We start from the raw sequence: 18,277 nt of genomic DNA on the forward strand, positions 1-18,277 counted from the left end.
CTATAACTTTTTTATCTCGCTTTCTTTTTGAATTTACGACAAACAGCCGGTTTACAATTCTCTGTGCTGTATAGAAATAACAACCGAGTGTAACGGCATGTAATGCACATAATTATTTACTATCACATCCTTACCGCAGGGATGCTCTGCAATGATACGGGAATAGAATTACGTTCAAGATTTAGTGATCCTTTAAAAGAAAGGCTTCCCTTGTTGGATTGGTTTACCTCTCCTAAGTGGAGTTCCCCTTCTGGAAATGGTTGGAGGAATAATCATAAAAACAGCATTGCAAGAACAAGTGAAATGAGAGTTTCTCATGTTGGGTCATGCGTGTAGCAGCCACAAAAATACTTCTATGAACCTGTGGGACCTGAGTATGAGTGCAAATCTTTAAAAAATATATATCATATTATAGTAATACAGAATATAATATTATTATATTTTTTAATGAAAATGTACTTTTTTCAGCAATGTCGCATTAATTTGATCAAAGGTGACAGTAAAGACCTTTAAAATGTTACTAAAGATATTTATTATTAAAAAATGCTGTTCTTTTGAACTTTCTATTCAGTCCTGGAAAAAAAAGCATCATGGTTTACTCAAAAATATTAAGCAGCACATGTGACACTGAAGACTGGAGTAATGATGCTGAAAATTCAGCTTTGACATCACAGGAGTAAATGACATTTTAAAATATATTAAAATCTAATTATTTTAAATTGTTATAATATTTCACAATATTACTATTTTTGGTGTTTTTTAATATTTTGACTGTTTTTTTTTTTTTTTTTTACTGTATTTCTGATCTAAGCGGAACAAACTGTTAATCATTGTCCATAATCTTCCTCATAGAAGCAGAGCAGCTCTTCTGTTGACTGTGGGAACTAGAGACGGATCAAACAGGCCGTGTGCAGGTCAGACATGGGGGGGAGGGTCATTTCGGAGGCACTGGTTTGAAGAGTCTCCCGCAGACAAACCCACAGGTGCCTGATCCGCCAGCCTAAGACCCTCTAGTCTCCCTATATCCCAGGATTCTCTAAAGTTTGTCTACATACTGTACTATGTATAAAAAGCGGTCTTGAGCCCTTGATTAACAGAGAAAACTCCACAACCCATGACCCTTCAGCCAAGTTCAGTTCCAGAGTGGAGAATTCTCTGCTTGTTATGAATTCAAGGGCTGTAGAATTCCCGAGATTCCAGACTCAGTGTAGCAAGGAGAACAGCTAATGGTCTGTTCCTGCTCACAACCTTTCAACTCATCCTTACAGAATTAAATGGTGTTGAACAGATATAGAGTAGCGTACAGGACCTCTCTATATAGCAGTAATGGATGCAGTGATGGATGTTTTGATTTTATAGCTATGATTTCAATTTTTAAAGGGCTTTAAGATGACTGTAAAGCAAATCCAAAGAAAAATCAGTAATGCAAAATGATTCAGGAAGGATGATATATTAAAGGAATAGTACACCCAAACAATTAAAATTTGCTGAAAATTTACTCATACTCAGATCATCTCTACACAAGACATTAATTGATGGACTGGAGTTGTGTGAACTACTCAATGAATGAATCATTCATGAATCACTATCAAATATGTGCATGTGTGTCTGATATTTCTCGCTTCACAAAACACCCAGAAATCAGTTTTAATTACCATGCCACAGAAGTCCATATCTTCAGCAGATGTTTGCACACATACTTTCCTTCAGAGACATTTTTTATAATCACAGAGAAGTGCTGCTGATGAAAAACATCAAACAACTCAGTCACATTAAAAACGGGCAAAGAAAAAATGATGAGACTTGTGGTTTCTCTTTTAATTAATCTGTTTATTTTAAATGCATATGTGAAAACCTAATTCTTAACCGCATTATTTAACATATTTCTGTTTCTGAACAAAATTATTCACAATGTTCAGTAATTTATTTCTGTGATGGCAAAGATCAATTTTCAGCATTCTTCAGTGTCACATGATCCTTCAGAAATCATTCTAATATGCAGATTTTGCTGCTCAGGAAACATTATTATATCAATGTTGAACACAGTTGTGCTGCTTAATATTTTTTGTGGAAACTGATTTTTTTTTTAGGATTCTTTGAATAGAAAGTTCAAAAGAACAGCATTTATATTAAATATATTTTTGTGACAATGTAAAAGTTCTTACTGTCACTTTTGATCAATTTAATGCTTGTTTTCTGAATAAAAAGTATTCATTTTAAAAAACTTACTAAGTGCAAACTTTTGAATGGTAGTGTTGACAGCAAAATATCATGCTGATGATGTTCATATTGCTTTTTGTCCCTGGTGTCTTCAAAACGTTGAGTTCAATTGAAGTATTTATACCGGTTTATAATCACGCTAAATCATGTTAACCACACTACTTTATACTGAAGTTTGATAAGTATATTAATCTAGTGATGAGAGATCCTTTCAGATGTAGGAAAAACAAGCAGCACTGTAAATTATGGAAATCCCAGACGTTTTGCACATACCACGCAAAACATCTGTTGTGTTTGGCAAGACAACTTAATATCTTATTCTGAGACTCCTCTTCTAGAGCGGAATTCAAACGTGTGTGTGTGTGTGTGTGTGTGTGTGTGTGTGTGTGTGTGTGTGTGTGAGCACACATGAATGTGCATGCATGCATATAAGAATGTCACTGTACACACACGAGAATGCATATTATGTACATATAGGAAGGTTTATCTGGTAGATGATTCACTTGACTTGCCTGTATTAAAAATGGTATGTCTGTGGTTAATGAAGAGTGCGTGTGTGTGTGTGTGTGTGTGTTCACATTCAGTTTCGTTCCTTTGATCTTCAACGTTGATGGGTGATGATACAAAGAAGCCAATTTTAATGTACTTTTCCTCACCTTGGAAAATACCTTCCATATCTCTCTACTGTACATGACTTTATTTCTTTATTTCAGTCTGTCATTTTGGTCCATGCACAATATTCAACAAAAAAGGCCTCAATTTGAGATTTATGTATTTGAATTGCATTTAAAAAAATTGTCAGTAATGCATAAATTAAACAGGTGAGATTCCTGTAATAGTACTAATAAACCGAATGTGTTTTAAATAACCAGCCAGGTTTATCATTACTAAATCCACTTTGTTTCAATCTCATAATTTTAACTAACTGAATATTGCTTATTTCACAGCTAGCCATATTTTAACGATGTTCATACTTTTTAACTGAATACATTTCATTTTCACAATGAACAAACTTCAGTGTTGGTTTAACATAAAGGGGTCATATGATTTTGCTAAAAAGAACATTATTTTGTGTATTTGGTGCAATGAAGTGTGTTTATGCGGTTTAAGGTTAAAAAAACACATTATTTTCCACATGTGAGAGCTTATGGGACACAGTGCATGTCAGAGTTTGAGGTTTCCTTAGCTCCTGCCCAAACATCTAGAGTAGCTCATAAAAAAGTAATGGATGTTTTATCAAAGCTAATAGCCTATGACAAGCAAAGAAAACAAAGGACACTGAGAATGTTATTGCTGAGGTGTTTGAAGAATTGAGGGCACAGAGATGGAAAAATAAGAGACCCCCAAAGAATTTGTGGACTGATGTTTAACCTCCTGATTAAGGCCATTATTGAAATAAACTAAATATTATGGAAAAGGCGTCATTTAATATCTAACATTCGATGTTCATTAAAAAATGGCACAAATTCAATTCACGTTTATTTGTATAGTACTTTTCACGATACACTTTACGATTCACAGAAAATGAATATTTCTATATTACAATTAAGAGTAATTTAGTGGTGACTATGTCAAAGTCCATATGGCAGAAATGTACAGGTACAAATCATGCAGTTAATGACATGTATTCAAGTAGAAATGGTGAACATGATTAACTGCAAAATGATTGTACACTCTTAAAAATAAAGGTGCTTCACGATGCCATAGAAGAACCTTTTTGTCTAAATGGTTCCATAAAGAACCTTTAACATCTGAAGATCACAAAAGGTTCTTTGTGGCGAAAGAAGGTTCTTCCGATTACAAAAAGGTAAGAAAGAGATGGTTCTTTAAAGAACCTTTGACTGAATGGTTCTTTGTGGAACCAAAAATGGTTCTTCTATGGCATCGCTTGAAGAACCTTTTGAAGCACCATTATTTTTAAGAGTGTACGTTGTGATCAAAATAATAGTAATTTAAGAAAAAATGGGTAATGAACTTGTAAACTCGGAAATTCATAGACAGACATTATACATTAGGATATGTATGAAACACATGCTTTTAAGTTTCTGTTTCTCAGATGAATTGTAATCTCACACATTTTATAATTTGTATTAAACTGCCATTCAAAAGTTTGGAGTCGGTATGATTTCAAATAAGTTTCTTATGCTCACCAAGGCTGCATTTATTTGATGAAAAATACAGTAAAAAAATCACATTTACAATTTAAAATAACTGTTTTCTGTTTGAATATATTTTTAAATGTTATTTATTTCTGTGATGCAAAGCTGAATTTTCCCATGCTTTTACCCACATGCTTTTGAAGAAAAGTATTAATTTCCTTCAAAAAAAATCTTACTGACTCCAAACTTTTGTATAATATTCTGTATAATATTATCATTTGTACAATGAGGAAATATATACCCGACGATGATGACCGTTTAAGGTGATGCATGGGCTGTGGCAGGTGTGTTGAGTTTCGTCTGATTCTGGAAACATGATTCGTTTCGGTCCTCATGGTGTCATCGATCACTTTTAACCCTTCTCATATCAAAGTGTCTAAATAGCCAGTGTCTAAAAGTTTACAAAACAAATACATGAGTTCACTTTAAGAAAGACAGCTCAGCTCAAATCCACCAATACACTAAAGATAACACAAACACCCATCAAAAATAACTCGTATAAAGTTTCTCCTGTAAAAATGCTGGCGGAGCTGAGTGTCCGGGTAATGCAGATTTATGAGCGCTGCCGCTGGGGAAGGAATGTTTGAGGAGCACATGTCTACCGCGCTCCGCTCTCCGCTCCCGGCCGCTGCGTGACAGGTGCTGCCTGCGAGAGGCCGCGGCGGGTGGCGCACCGTTAGCAGCATCGATCGACACTTGTCTCATTTGTGCTGATGAGTACAAGCAAATGTCGTGGATATTTATGCACGTAAAAGACGTAAAATCTATCTATTTATTTAGTATTACGTGCATAAATCTATGTATGTTATTGTTATGTTGCATAGGAAAAACATTTTGAAGTTAAATAAAAAATCACAAAAGATCACAAAAATAATGTCCATTTAGTAAATGCACATGATAAATATATAATAAATATATTTAACATATATAACAGAATTTATGTATATTTACATTTTAAAATTTACATTAAATAATTTCCATTTACTTATTCACAAACGCTTCGTCATAATGTTCATTACGTTAAAATCAATCATTAAAATAATAAGAAATAAACATGAACAATACTTTTATAGCATTTATTATCTTGGTTAATGGTATTATCTACATACAGCCTGCTATTTTAACATTTAAAGCTCTATAAATTAATATTATTCATTTAATAATAATAATAATAATAATTGTTGTTGTTGTTTTACATTTATAGCATATTTAAAAATGTATATTAACCATCTGAACCCTTTTTTGTAAAGTGTTACCATTTTTCTTTTGGTAAGTTATGTAATGAGCAGGTTTTCAAATGACATGTATAAGGTGCAAAACACCTGTATTAATTAATTTTGGACACATTTTATGTATTGTATCCACTCTGGCCTTCTTTAGATTTAAAAAAAAAAAAAAAAGAGGCTTTATTGCTAATGGTGCTGCCAGAGCCGTCCTTAGCTGATGTGGGGCCCGGTGCGAGGAAGGGAGCGGGGCCCCCCTCGGTCCATTCGCGATGAAGTTCGGGGGGGTGGTTGGTGTATTTGTCCCCCTTGGTCCGTTCCAGCGCGGGGCCCGGTGCGCCCACACCAGTTGCACCCCCCTAAGGATGGCCCTGAGTGCTGCTATCTATGAGGGGCATGTTCAGTGAGAGAGCAAACAGAGCACAACACTAGGCTAGGCACTGTCACTCTTATCAGGCGCTCTGGTCGAACACAATCAAAGAGATTCCTCTTCAGTCAAGGGTAAATAAATGTCATCACTCACAGCCACAAAGTATGAAAACCCTGTAAACAGTCTGTGGGATTTTCTGCACTTGAGCACACATCATTCCTATTACGTACACATGCGTTCTTCTTCCATTCCCCGTGAGTTCCTCTGCGCTGTGGGGAATTGTGAACTTGCGAGAGACTCGCTGTAAAACATTAAAAACCCAACCACAGCCCTAAATTCCAGAAGATGTTTGCTAACCCCATGCCTGTGTCTAAGAGGACTGTGGGGGCTCAGGGGGATGTGATGAATGGGCCGAAAGAGTATGATGAATGTGGCTGCCGGGGCCTGTGTGAATGTGTGTGTGTGTGAGGACGGCCGTCAGGGTTTGGGTACGCATGAAGGTTAAGATGAAGCAGAGAGGAGAATCTCAAACTGAACTGTGAGGGGAAAACAAGAGAATGTAGCTGAGTGATGGAAAAAGAGGAGGATAGAGGAGAGACAAATGTGTGAGAAGACAAAGAAGTGGAGAAACAGTCCTAGAGAAAAAAAAATTGTAATTTTAACTTAGGATGGCAACAATTTAAATTTTTGATTGAATTAATATGCTGAATAATTAATTGAATTAATCAGGGTTAATCACATGCAAAAAAAGACCTCAAATTAAGATACATTCATATATCATGTGGCAGATGAGTACATTTTTTAACAAAAGATGTAAATACTGTTGCTCTGTGTAAACATGATAGAATGGCTTCGTTCTGCCATGAAATATACATTTTTCACAATCCAGTCAATTCCCAAATTGTAAAATCAAGTCTCATCCTTTTTTCTTACAATATACTGTTTAACTCTGACATTTGGTCAGATTAGTAGTAATATGTGTTGCAAATTCCAGGCTGGTGTTTTATTAGAACATTTGTCAAATATTATATTGAAGTTATCCTGTTTATGGTGACTGTGTGCTATAGAGATGTTTTACTGTAGTTTAATCTATAATATATGATCTTTTATTCACACTGAAAACTAGAGTAATGGCTACTAAAAATCAGCTTTGCCATCACAGAAATAAATTACATTTAAAACAAAAATTCAAATAAAACCAGTTCTTTTAAATTATAATAATATTTCAAATGTTTTAATATGTGTCCATTTTTCACAACGTTTTTACTATATTTTAGATCAAATAAATGCAGCCTTGGTGAACAAGAGACTTCTTTCAAAAACATGAATAAATCTTAATGACTCCAAACCTTTAATCAGTAATGTATAGTATGTGTAATATGATAGAAACCCATATTGAGTGCCCTGAACAGTTTAGGAAGGGGATTTGGGTTACACAGCTGCTCTTTTTGTGAAATCCCTGCTAGTTATTCTTGGTCACAACCTCTATTTTCTGTTACTGTCCAGATGAGGTAAAAACTGCTGGGTTTTGTCTGCTTTATAGCCCCAGTTAACCTCTCTAACATTACTGTACTCTCCACTTATGAACTTTTATATGCAATACACATTCTGTTAGCCTGTTCATGTTCCTGTTATATAAACCTTCCAGTTATATCTGTCTTTTCTCATTCTGCAACCTCAACTTTGTTTTATTAGGCCTTTATATTTTATTGAATATTTTATTATGTATGCTCTATTCCAGAATATTCTGTAATCTTGGATTTATTATTGTAGTTTAGCTTCCAACTGTTCACTCGCACATATCACAGGAGGCTTCAAATGATGTTCCTGTGGGGTTGGCTGCTGCTGCTGCTGCTCGTTTGGCAGGAAGTCACAGTTCTTTATGTAGCGTGGCAGGAGGGTGCTTTTCAAGCTTCTTATAAGTTGGCATGCAATAATAAATTCACCAGTACTGCAGAACATCTTTGAAGGGTCGCCCTAAGATGCATGCTTCTAAGTTATATAGACAGCAGCAGCTAGGTCAACAGGGGTGGGTTTGTCTTACGTAAACCCAGCAGATTTGGCACGTCACACTGGTAAGCACATGGAAAATGAAGCTGGAAGCTTTCTCTTTCCTTCTCTATATGCAAACCATCAGTCAAACCTTTGGACACACCTACTGATTTTTTATTATGGCTATTTTCCACATTTTAGACTAATAGTAAAGTTATCAAAACTATGAACAAACACAAATGGAAGTATGGGAATGCTGTGACCACAAATGAACGATAGATAGACAGACAGACAGATAGACAGATAGACAGATAGATAGATAGATAGATAGATAGATAGATCGATAGATAGATAGATAGAACTGGAGACAACTAGCCATGTTTACAGTTTTCACAGATGGGCTTTAAGCACTGTCAGGTTAAGTGAGATGAATGACTAAGTTCCTCTTTTGCTCCACACGGGAAAAGCACCAGCAGTGCAGAAATGCTCAAACTTTGTCACTTCCCACCCAGCCACTGGAGAAAGCTATTTTATCATAGTTATCCCTTCAACAGGTCCACAGCGTTCACACAGAACTTTTCTCTATCAACGTCGACGACATTGGTGGCAAATTCTACGCGTGATCTTACAGGTAGGAAACACTGCCGCTGTGTGGTTAAACGCATTTTCGTAAATGCAGGTTATGGAAATGCCTATGGCGCTTCTGAGCCGCCGTAACAGTAGAGGAGCGACAACTTGTGGTAAAAAAAAAAAGAGAATTTGTGCTAATAGTTTAAAATTATATTCTTCAGTATTCTTTTCTCATATCATTTTTCTTCAATTACCGCCAGTAAAGAATACTACAAAAAAACAACCCCAAATCCTCATACAATGCCACACTTATCATTGATTTTAAGCTAAATTAATTTTATGCTCATATTTGAAGAACAAAGTGGTTTATAATTCACGATCGTACATTTATTTATAAGGCTTTTGACTAATAAATATATAGGTTTTATGTTTACAAATTTACCCTATTCGAAGAACAACATAGGCTACAGACCAAAGCCATTCATAGTACGAAAAATGATAGTTTAAGATATTTTATTATTATTATGTTCATTATTATATTCACGAAATAAAAAGTGAAATAAAAGACAAAATTAATTAAATGACAGTTAAAATGAATTTCAGATAAATTCAACTGTTTACCAAATAAAATATTCGATTTTTTATTATTAATATATATTAGCTACTAAATAAACAAAGCAAACTTGTGCAAATAAATAAATAAATAAAAATGAAACATTGTTTAGATTTACTAATTTTGCTTTTATACATAATTTACTAAATAAAGGTTCAAAATAACAAAAAAAATACAAGGCCTAAATAACATCTCTGATGTCGCATTATTTATTTATTTATTATTGATAAAGAACAAAACACAAACCAGACATCCATAGTACATGAAATGTATAGTTCAAAAATAATAATTATTTTTATTATTATATTATCATGATATCATGATACAGTATAAAAATAAAAGAAAAATATAATAGTACATTTTCAAAAATAAAAGTCGACATAAATAATAACGTCACTGATTTTTGCCTATTCATTGTCCAAAGCGGAAGTTTCATTGTGAGGTCACGTTTACGTGTTCCACGTCACGGAAGTCACAGAGATGATCCATTAGCGCCCTAAAACCAAGCTGAAAACTTGCGTTATCGGTCTTGTAATGTTGCGGTACTTCACAGGATACAGACTCAGGACTGTCTCGGTCTAAAAGAGAGCCGGTGTTGTCCGGAAACTCTCGAGTTGGTGGGCGAGCCTGCCTGCCGTTTTGCAGGCTAGCTCGCTAGTCAAGTAGCCGTCCAGCTGCCTTGGCGACGAGCTGAGTAACTAATCTAAAGACAGCCATCGAGGCAGCTCGCAGTTATTTCGTTTTACGGTCGCCTTGTATTGCGTAGCCATGGCAACTCGGCGACTGACCGATGCCTTCTTATTAATGCGGAACAATGCAATCCAAAACCGGCAGATTTTGGCTGAGCAAGTGAGTACATACGACCCCCGTCGTACTCTGAATACACGTAGCAATGCTGCGGTGAGTCTAACGTTCATTGTCTGAATTGATTGTTTTCGCGTGTGTGTGATTCTGAGCTAGCTAGACAACAACCCTAGCTAGTGGTGTTTGTTGATGTCGACCGGCGCTGTCGGTTGTCCAACAAACCTCAGCTGTGTTGTTTGCCGTGTGAGGAGCTGGCAGGTCTGTGCAAACCGTTTCCATACAGTTGCATTTTGATTTACCTCAACATACAGGAATGGCAATGAAATTACTAAAAGATGGTGATTGTCGTGCTAGTTTTGCGGACGTTTAACGTTAGATCACCGGTTTAGCAGTTGGGGACGCCAGGGTCCCTAAAATATGATGGCCCCCTTTCTGAAATATAAAGGCAGCTGTATATTTCAGTGTATATATATACTGTGTGTGGAACAAAATTAAGCATTATATTATAAGAGAAGTTAATTGGCTTTTGTATTGTCATTGTGGCCAAAATAAGTGCTGAAAATATTAACTGTCTTTTGTTTGCTAACTTCTAGAAGAGCTGATAGATGTATAAATCTGAAGAGAAACAATCACATTTTTGCAGTTGTGTTTTATTTCAGATATGAATATTAGTATAATAAAGCAAAGATGGTGATTAGCGAGTAGTATTTAGAAAAAAAATGACAGTAATGTCAAAATAAGTTGAAACTACCGTTCAGCAGTTTAGGGTTGGTAAGGTTTTTTTTTTCTTTTAAGTGTCTTATGTGCACCAAGGCTGCATTTATTTGATACAAAAATACAGTAAAACGGAAATGTTGTGAAATATTATTACAATTTAAAATATTTTTTTTATTACTCCAGTGTCACATGATCCTTCAAAAAAAAACGTTATTTATTTTAACATTTTAATTTGCCGATTTGCTGCTCAAGAAACATTTTTAAATATTATCTTAATGTTTTTGTGGAAACTGTGATTTTGCAGGATTCTTTGAATAGAGAGTTCAAAAGAACAACATTTATTTGAAATAGAAATATTTTGTATCAAAGTCTTTTCTTTCACTTTTGATCATTTTAATGTATAATTGCTTAATAAACTTATTCTTTTCTTTTTCAGAAATTATTCTGACCCTAGCCTTTTGAACGGTAGTGTAGGTTAGCTTTTTTTCCTGAAAATTTGATAATACAAAAATCGTTTTAATTAAATATTTATACATTCTGGATATTTTGAATATGTTCACTAAGTTTGTTTATTGAAGTTCCAAAATATAATGGAATTTAAAAATCATTAAATCCTTTTAAAATCATAATTTATGCCTTTATGTATCACTTTCCATTAAATGTCTCTAAGCTGTTATAATACCTTATTTGTATGCATTTACAAACATAATAACTGTAGTGTGGCGTTTTATTGCTACATTTCTAAAATATTTTTGTGACTCTTTGATGCTCAATATATATACTTTGCTTTAGTTATGTTTTTATATTCGAAAATGAGACTCCAGAGGAAGGCAGTATGTTTTGTCTCCCAATCTTCCATAGATCTTTCCTACAGATAAGCTATGCATCACATTTTTCTTTCTCTTTGATGCTGGTGGACGGCCTGCTATCCAGCATGCTTTTAAATTGTCTAATATCTTTATAGGGTATTGACTGGGTCCTGACAGACAGATTTTGTAATGCAGTATTTGAAGCTGTGTAAAGTAACTAAAAGTTACTAGCACGGACGCCATTCTGATCATATATCAATCATGCCTGCTTGTGTTTTGTCTGGTGTAGTGGCTCCATTCCTTACCATCTGCTTGCATGTTGATTTTTGCCTGTTTGCACTTCTGTGATCTAGCTGAGTACTTCTTGATCTGCCTTGCAAAGTCCTGACAGAATCTTCTGCTGTGCATTGCTCAGGTCTACAGTAATCATGTCAGTGAGTTGTTTTAGGTTAAAAATAGGTTTTATCTTCCAGCTTTATCTTTTATTGCTTCTTATGAATTCAGTAACACCAGAAAGTACTTATATAATTAATTAATATCTTATTTAATGAATTTATGAATCAGTAGCACAATTATGCAGTTGGAGTTATTGGGCTGGAATGGACAAATCTTACATGCCTGAAAACATTATAGCAACATGATGCCACAATACATATGATGCACATACATTTTGTATCTATGTATTTCTTTCTTCCACATTAGTATATATATATGGAATAATCTGCAATTAAGAACAATTTGCATGTACTGGTTTTTGTCCTGAAGCCTGACTGAAGTTTTGACTGAAGTCCTGCTGTCAGTCTTTTTGATGCTGATCACTGCTTTTTGTCTTGGCTCCTCTGCTTTCACTCCTCATGTTCCTCCACTTCTCTTCTATCTCTCCTCTTACTGGATGGGACATCGCTGGGGTCTTCCAATCACATTAGGAGTTTGATGAGGTAACCTTGATGTTTTAGCATCCCTTTGCTAAGCTCCGCCCCCCTTGGTTACTGTTGCTACCTCAGATGTGCTTTACAGAATGTCTCATTGGAATGAATTAATGTTAATTTACCACCGATAAAAACATAAGTTCTGCACGTTCATTTAGGAATGAGTGCAACACAGTTTTAGCCACAGCATGAGCTTTTTAAACATTTGACAGTCGTATCCTTTCTTCTTGTTTTACAGTTTTAAATGACTCAACAACCTTTTATTGTGTTTTCCTATTAAATTGCTTTTAAAACCATCCAAACACACACACCTTACATAGACTTTCATTAAAAAAGAGCAAGAGCTTGTCTGATAATATGATGGAACAATAGTAGGATAAAGTAGGATTGGTCTGTGCCATTTTTAAGGTGGGGCTTAGTAAAGAGTCAGTCTGTTTGTGCAAAATTTGAACACTATACACTATTTACTCCTCAGTTTTGATTAAATATTTTGAACAATAATTCTTTCAGCTACCAATAATAATCTCATACAGCTACATTTTATGATTTACTGTATTTAAATTCATTTCGCCTGTAATGTTTACTGTTATTTCTCTCTCTCTGTCTGTTAGTTGGCCGATGACCGTATGGCTCTGGTGTCAGGCATCAGTTTGGATCCAGAGGCCGCTATTGGTGTCACGAAGAGACTCCCGCCTAAATGGGTGGAGGGAGTGGATGAGGTAATTAGATGATTGTTTTAAGTGATAAGTGACATTAAAGGAATGTTCCAGTTTCAAAACAAGTTAAGCTTTACCATGCCATCTGTGGCATGCTATAAATTACCAGAGAAATAGTTTAGACTCACACCTTAGTTTATTCAGACAAAAAACATGCACAGTAATGCATTAACAATATTAAAAAATGAAATTCAAAAGTGACATTTAATGAACTGGACAAGACATTTATAATATTACAAAAGATTTCTGCTTCAAATAAATGCTGTTCTATTTCTATTCTGTTTATCAAAGAATCCTGAAAAATGTATAGTAAAATGTTTCTTGAGCAGCAAATCAGCATATTAGTGTAATTTCTAATGGATCATGTGACACTGAAGTGTAATGATGCTGAAAATTCAGCTTTGCATCACAGAAATAAATTACATTTTAAAATATATTAAAGCAGAAAACAGTTATTTTAAATTGTAATAATATTTCACAATATTGTTTTTTTAGCAAATAAATGCAGCCTTGTTGAGCATAAGAGACTTTTTATCAGACTTTTTACCAACGTTTAAATGTTAGTGTATATTAATTCTTGCATACATAAAAAGTGGTCCTTTTTTACTTGAAGGATTAATGTTGTAAACACAATTTTTTGTTTGTATTTACAAATGGGGGATCAGTTTAAATAATTTCTGTGTTCATCAACAGTATTTATTTTGAACATAGATATAGATATTTGACATTCACATACATAGACTTAGCTCAAATAAGGCTTCTGTCCAGAGTCAACAGAGTGAATAGTGAATTCCTTGTTCCCACAGATTCAGTTTGAAATCACACGTATTCGTCAGAAGATGAAGGAACTGGCCAGTCTGCACGACAAACACATGAACCGGCCCACGCTGGATGACAGCAGTGAGGAGGAGCACGCCATCGAGATCACTACACAGGAAATTACACAGGTATAACACACACACACACACACACACACACACACATTATAGTACCATCTGTTATAACTAAAGAGGTAGAAGTGGACACAGAAAAACTACGGCAGTTAATCACTGCACACATCATAAAACTGAATTTACATCTGTAGTGTGTCTGCATATGTGTGTGTAGATGTTTCACAGGTGCCAGCGGGCTGTGACGGGGCTCCAGACTCAGAGTCGTCATTGTACAGAGCAAGAAAACAGGCTGTTGACTAATGTGGTCTCCTCACTGGCCCAGAGCCTTCAAGAACTGTCAATCAACTTCAGACACACACAGTCAAGCTACCTGAAACGTAAGTGTATGCAAACACAAGATATATGTTATTCAATCAACATTAGCTTTTACCTCATGCTGTTTATTTATGACAAATCTTTATGATACATCTTACTTTCATTTACAGGGATGAAAAACCGTGAAGAAAGATCCAAGCACTTTTTTGACTCTGGTCCTCTTGTGGAGGAAGATGAAGATATTGCGCTATATGACAGAGTGAGAATGTTTTACTAATACTCATATTCACATGTTTTTTTAGTATATATGCGACATACATGTTTCTATTTTGGTGACTAGATTGGTATCAACCAATCGCTATCGCTTTAAATTATTGGCATTATTTTTGGAAGCAGATTATAGTTTAAACATTATATATAACATTATATATGGTAATGTTTTGATGCTTAATGTCCCTTGAAGCATGTAAATTCTAAAATCCAGACCTTTAGAGTGAACACTGTATAGATTTATATAAAATATGGGCCATAATATAAAATGAATAATCTTTTCTTTTTTTTTTTAGCAAACATTTAGATATTGGTGTGCAGTATTTGTGCAGTGGTTGACCGATGCATTTCCTAATATCAGCCAATATTTGGCATTTTTGTGTTGGTGGCATTGGCCAATGTGTTTTTGCTTGGCTAATAAGAAGCTTTTATTTTGACAGCGAATAAATTATGCTGTTATATCTAGTTTGCCACTGTCATATTTAAGTCATATGTCACTGTGTGCTGAATGTAAAATTAGCATTACCTGATCTTTATTTAAGAAAATATGATTCCCAGTGCTAACAAACTTACTGTGTCCACTGTTGGTTAGAGTGTTTACTTACTTTTTATTATTGTTTTTAACTATTTTTTTATTTGTGAAAAATACTATAATAGGATTACAGAATCAATATGTTGCTAAAACGTGAATGTTAATTTTACAGATTTATTTAGTTTTTTTTTTATTAAGTTTAAATTTTAATCTTTTCAACTTAAGTAAATATGTCAAATTAATCTACATTTCATTGCAGCAATTGTTATGTAATAGCATTCTGTTTTCAGTACATGGTTGACGTCTGACTTTGGAAGTGTCTTTCTCACTCTTTCAGGGATTTACAGATGACCAACTAGTGCTGGTTCAGCAAAACACAGTGGTGGTAGAAGAGCGAGAGAGAGAAATTCGACAAATTGTTCAGTCCATCTCTGACCTTAATGAGATATTTAGAGATCTTGCTGGAATGGTTGTTGAACAGGTCAGTGTGCGTCTTGGTGCAAAAAAATTTTTTTTAACAATTTAATTATATTAAATTAAACAGATCAGGGGCCTCATTTATAACCGTTGCGTACGCACAAAACCTGCCCTGAAAGAGGCATACGCCACTTCCTACGCAAAAGGAGGGATTTATAAAAAACAAACTTGACGGGAAACTTTGCATGGTAAGATTTGCACATTTCCTTTTTAAAATAATTTGTCAATGACGCGCAGAGTCATATAATTGTATTTACACTGCAATAAATATAGGCCTATATTTTTCCACTAAAAATAGCTAAAAGTTGTTCACCTTATCAGCAAAACTGCATTAATTTAATTCGAATTTTTTAAAACAATTGAAATATTATTGGGCCAGTGGAAATTATTTTTCTGAGAACTATTTTAAACAGTTTTTTATGGATATATAAAGGGTTTTTTTGTGCAGATTCTGGCTTACGCATGGTTTTATAAATCTGAAAACATTTGAGCGTATGCAAAATCTAGCTTTTGTGCCTACATACACTTTTAGGATGAATTTTAAAATTGATTTAATATCAATTATATAAGAATTAATAAATAAAAATGAAGAATAAAAATAAGAATTATAAATAAATTAGGTTCAAACACAAAATGAATACCGTATTATGCTTCTTTGACTGAGGCAGTTGCATATATATGCAAAATATATTTTTTTTAAATGTGCATTGTTAATGTCAATTTTATTCAGGGCACAGTCCTCGACAGAATCGACTTCAATGTGGAGCAAGCTTGTGTCAAAACAGAGGAGGGTCTGCAGCAGTTGCAGAAGGTGAGGCTCTTATCAAGCCTGATGATGTGTTAAGCATCATGTCAAGGGATATAATTGCTTACCCTTACTTTTTCAGTCATTTGTTGTGTATTATAAATGTACATACAGTATCCACATGATATTTAAAAAATAATATTACATAGTAGAGATGGAAAGCACACTCAACTTTTCTCTTTCCTTTCTTAGGCTGAACAGTACCAGAAGAAAAACCGCAAGATGCTGGTCATTTTAATTCTCTTTGTCATAGTTGTTGTTCTAATACTTATTCTGTTCGGGACAAAGTTTAGGTGAATCATTCCATGGCCTCTAGGATCATTTGAATATGGGGTTAAATGTCACCTGAACGTGTTTCCTAAAGATTCACCCACTTTCTTGGTTTCAGTCAGCATCAGTAGTGAGCATCTACAGTGAAACCTGTCATAAGCTGCCTTTGAATCAGACCTTGCTTGTAAGGTTAGGATGTGTGTGTTCGATGCAAGCCCAAAATGACATTATAAACTCTGTCTTCCTGTAATTTAATCTGAAATTTTGCTGTGTGTGTGTATATGTGTGTGTTTTGAGAGGAGAAGCACTGACACTCCAGTCAACCATGAAGGAAACTGAGGAATGAGGAACATATACTCAAAGCATTTATCATGTTCAGTTTTTATTGTTGTTTTTTTATATGTGGTAAAATGAAAATCATTGGGATTATGACGGGTTGAATGAACTGAATGTTACATTGTCCTTTACGAGCATCCATTACTGAGAGTTCCTCTGCTCACGGAGGCGTTTAATGCACCATCATGTGTTTATCTGCGTTTTAATGACAGTGTTGTTATGAAATCAGTATCATTTCAGTGATTTATTCAGTGAAAAGCAGGAGTGATTCAAGATTTTTTAATTCACTCCGTTCCTTGCCTTAAAGAGTGAACATTTGTGTGCTGAACTTGGATGTTTTTAAAGCTTTCCTTGTTCATGTTTCATTGGCTGGTGTTGTCACTACTGTATCCTTCAGTCTGACCTTTGAACTTAAACTGAACTTTGACCTTCGGTCTCAGACTGAAGCTCAGTGGGGTCGGCTGCCTGACTGTATAACTACTGTTCCCTGTACAAGATGAAATTATTTATTTTAGATGCAAACACATGTAAAGAGTTTATGGAGTTCTATTGTTGTCCGTTGGTAGTCCAAAGTCCTTATATTTCTTTGTTTATTATTGTAATGATGATTTACTTTCTAAAATCAATTCCTGTTGGCTTTTGTGAAGGGTAATTGCACCACTACTGTATGATGGGGTAAAATCATGTTGTTGACCATATTATTTTATAAATACAGAGACAGTTTATTCTTATGTTATTTTAGAAGGTTTGAAAAGATATAACTGCCCATTCAAGGCTTAAATCCATTTCATGGTTTTGTCATGAAACCCATTGTGAATATTATATTTTTCTGCCATTACGGTACTACTGTATGCTATATGAACCTTCTGTAAACGCTGAACAGGTTTCTAATGAAATTAAAACAAATATATATATATATATATATAAAGATGCAGGTTGTGTGGTATTTTATAAATGCATTAATACATGAATATTTAAGTTAGGGCTGCACGATAAATCGAAATGGAATCGAGATCGCGATTCGACAGAAGCTGCGATTGTTATGCGTATCTTTCAGTGAAGCACGGTTCTGTGATCAGCAGTAAATCTCCATCCGAAGGCCAGAGGGCGCTCTCGAGCTGAAACTCCAAATAATATATAATTTTCATTAAAATAAAGTATATTTACAATGCAATGCCTTTATCACTGCTTAAATACTATGAAATATGTTGCGTGCCTTATTCTGTGTAAGAAGCCACATCATCTCACAGAAGGATT

At 34.7% G+C, this 18,277-nt stretch overlaps 1 protein-coding gene across 4 annotated transcripts in view; it reads left to right on the top strand.

Annotated features, from left to right (window-relative positions):
• The first annotated feature begins 9,599 nt into the window (after window positions 1-9,599).
• The window catches only part of LOC107685804 (syntaxin-16-like), a 10,465-nt gene continuing 1,787 nt past the window's right edge, over window positions 9,600-18,277 (top strand). Inside the window, exons 1-9 of one of the 4 annotated variants that reach the window (XM_016482524.1) lie at window positions 9,600-10,047; window positions 12,404-12,415; window positions 13,018-13,125; window positions 13,929-14,069; window positions 14,230-14,392; window positions 14,501-14,589; window positions 15,470-15,613; window positions 16,340-16,420; window positions 16,607-16,707. In XM_016482524.1, the coding sequence (XP_016338010.1) occupies window positions 9,916-10,047; window positions 12,404-12,415; window positions 13,018-13,125; window positions 13,929-14,069; window positions 14,230-14,392; window positions 14,501-14,589; window positions 15,470-15,613; window positions 16,340-16,420; window positions 16,607-16,707 (971 nt within the window). In that variant the 5' untranslated portion in view covers window positions 9,600-9,915. The remainder of the gene's footprint in view (window positions 10,048-12,403; window positions 12,416-13,017; window positions 13,126-13,928; window positions 14,070-14,229; window positions 14,393-14,500; window positions 14,590-15,469; window positions 15,614-16,339; window positions 16,421-16,606; window positions 16,708-18,277) is intronic. The other 3 variants (XM_016482526.1, XM_016482525.1, XM_016482528.1) reach the window with 3 other exon arrangements.

The sequence above is a fragment of the Sinocyclocheilus anshuiensis genome, unplaced genomic scaffold (assembly GCF_001515605.1).
Source record: "Sinocyclocheilus anshuiensis isolate Anshui unplaced genomic scaffold, SAMN03320099.WGS_v1.1 scaffold822, whole genome shotgun sequence".
Taxonomy (NCBI): Eukaryota; Metazoa; Chordata; class Actinopteri; order Cypriniformes; family Cyprinidae; genus Sinocyclocheilus; species Sinocyclocheilus anshuiensis.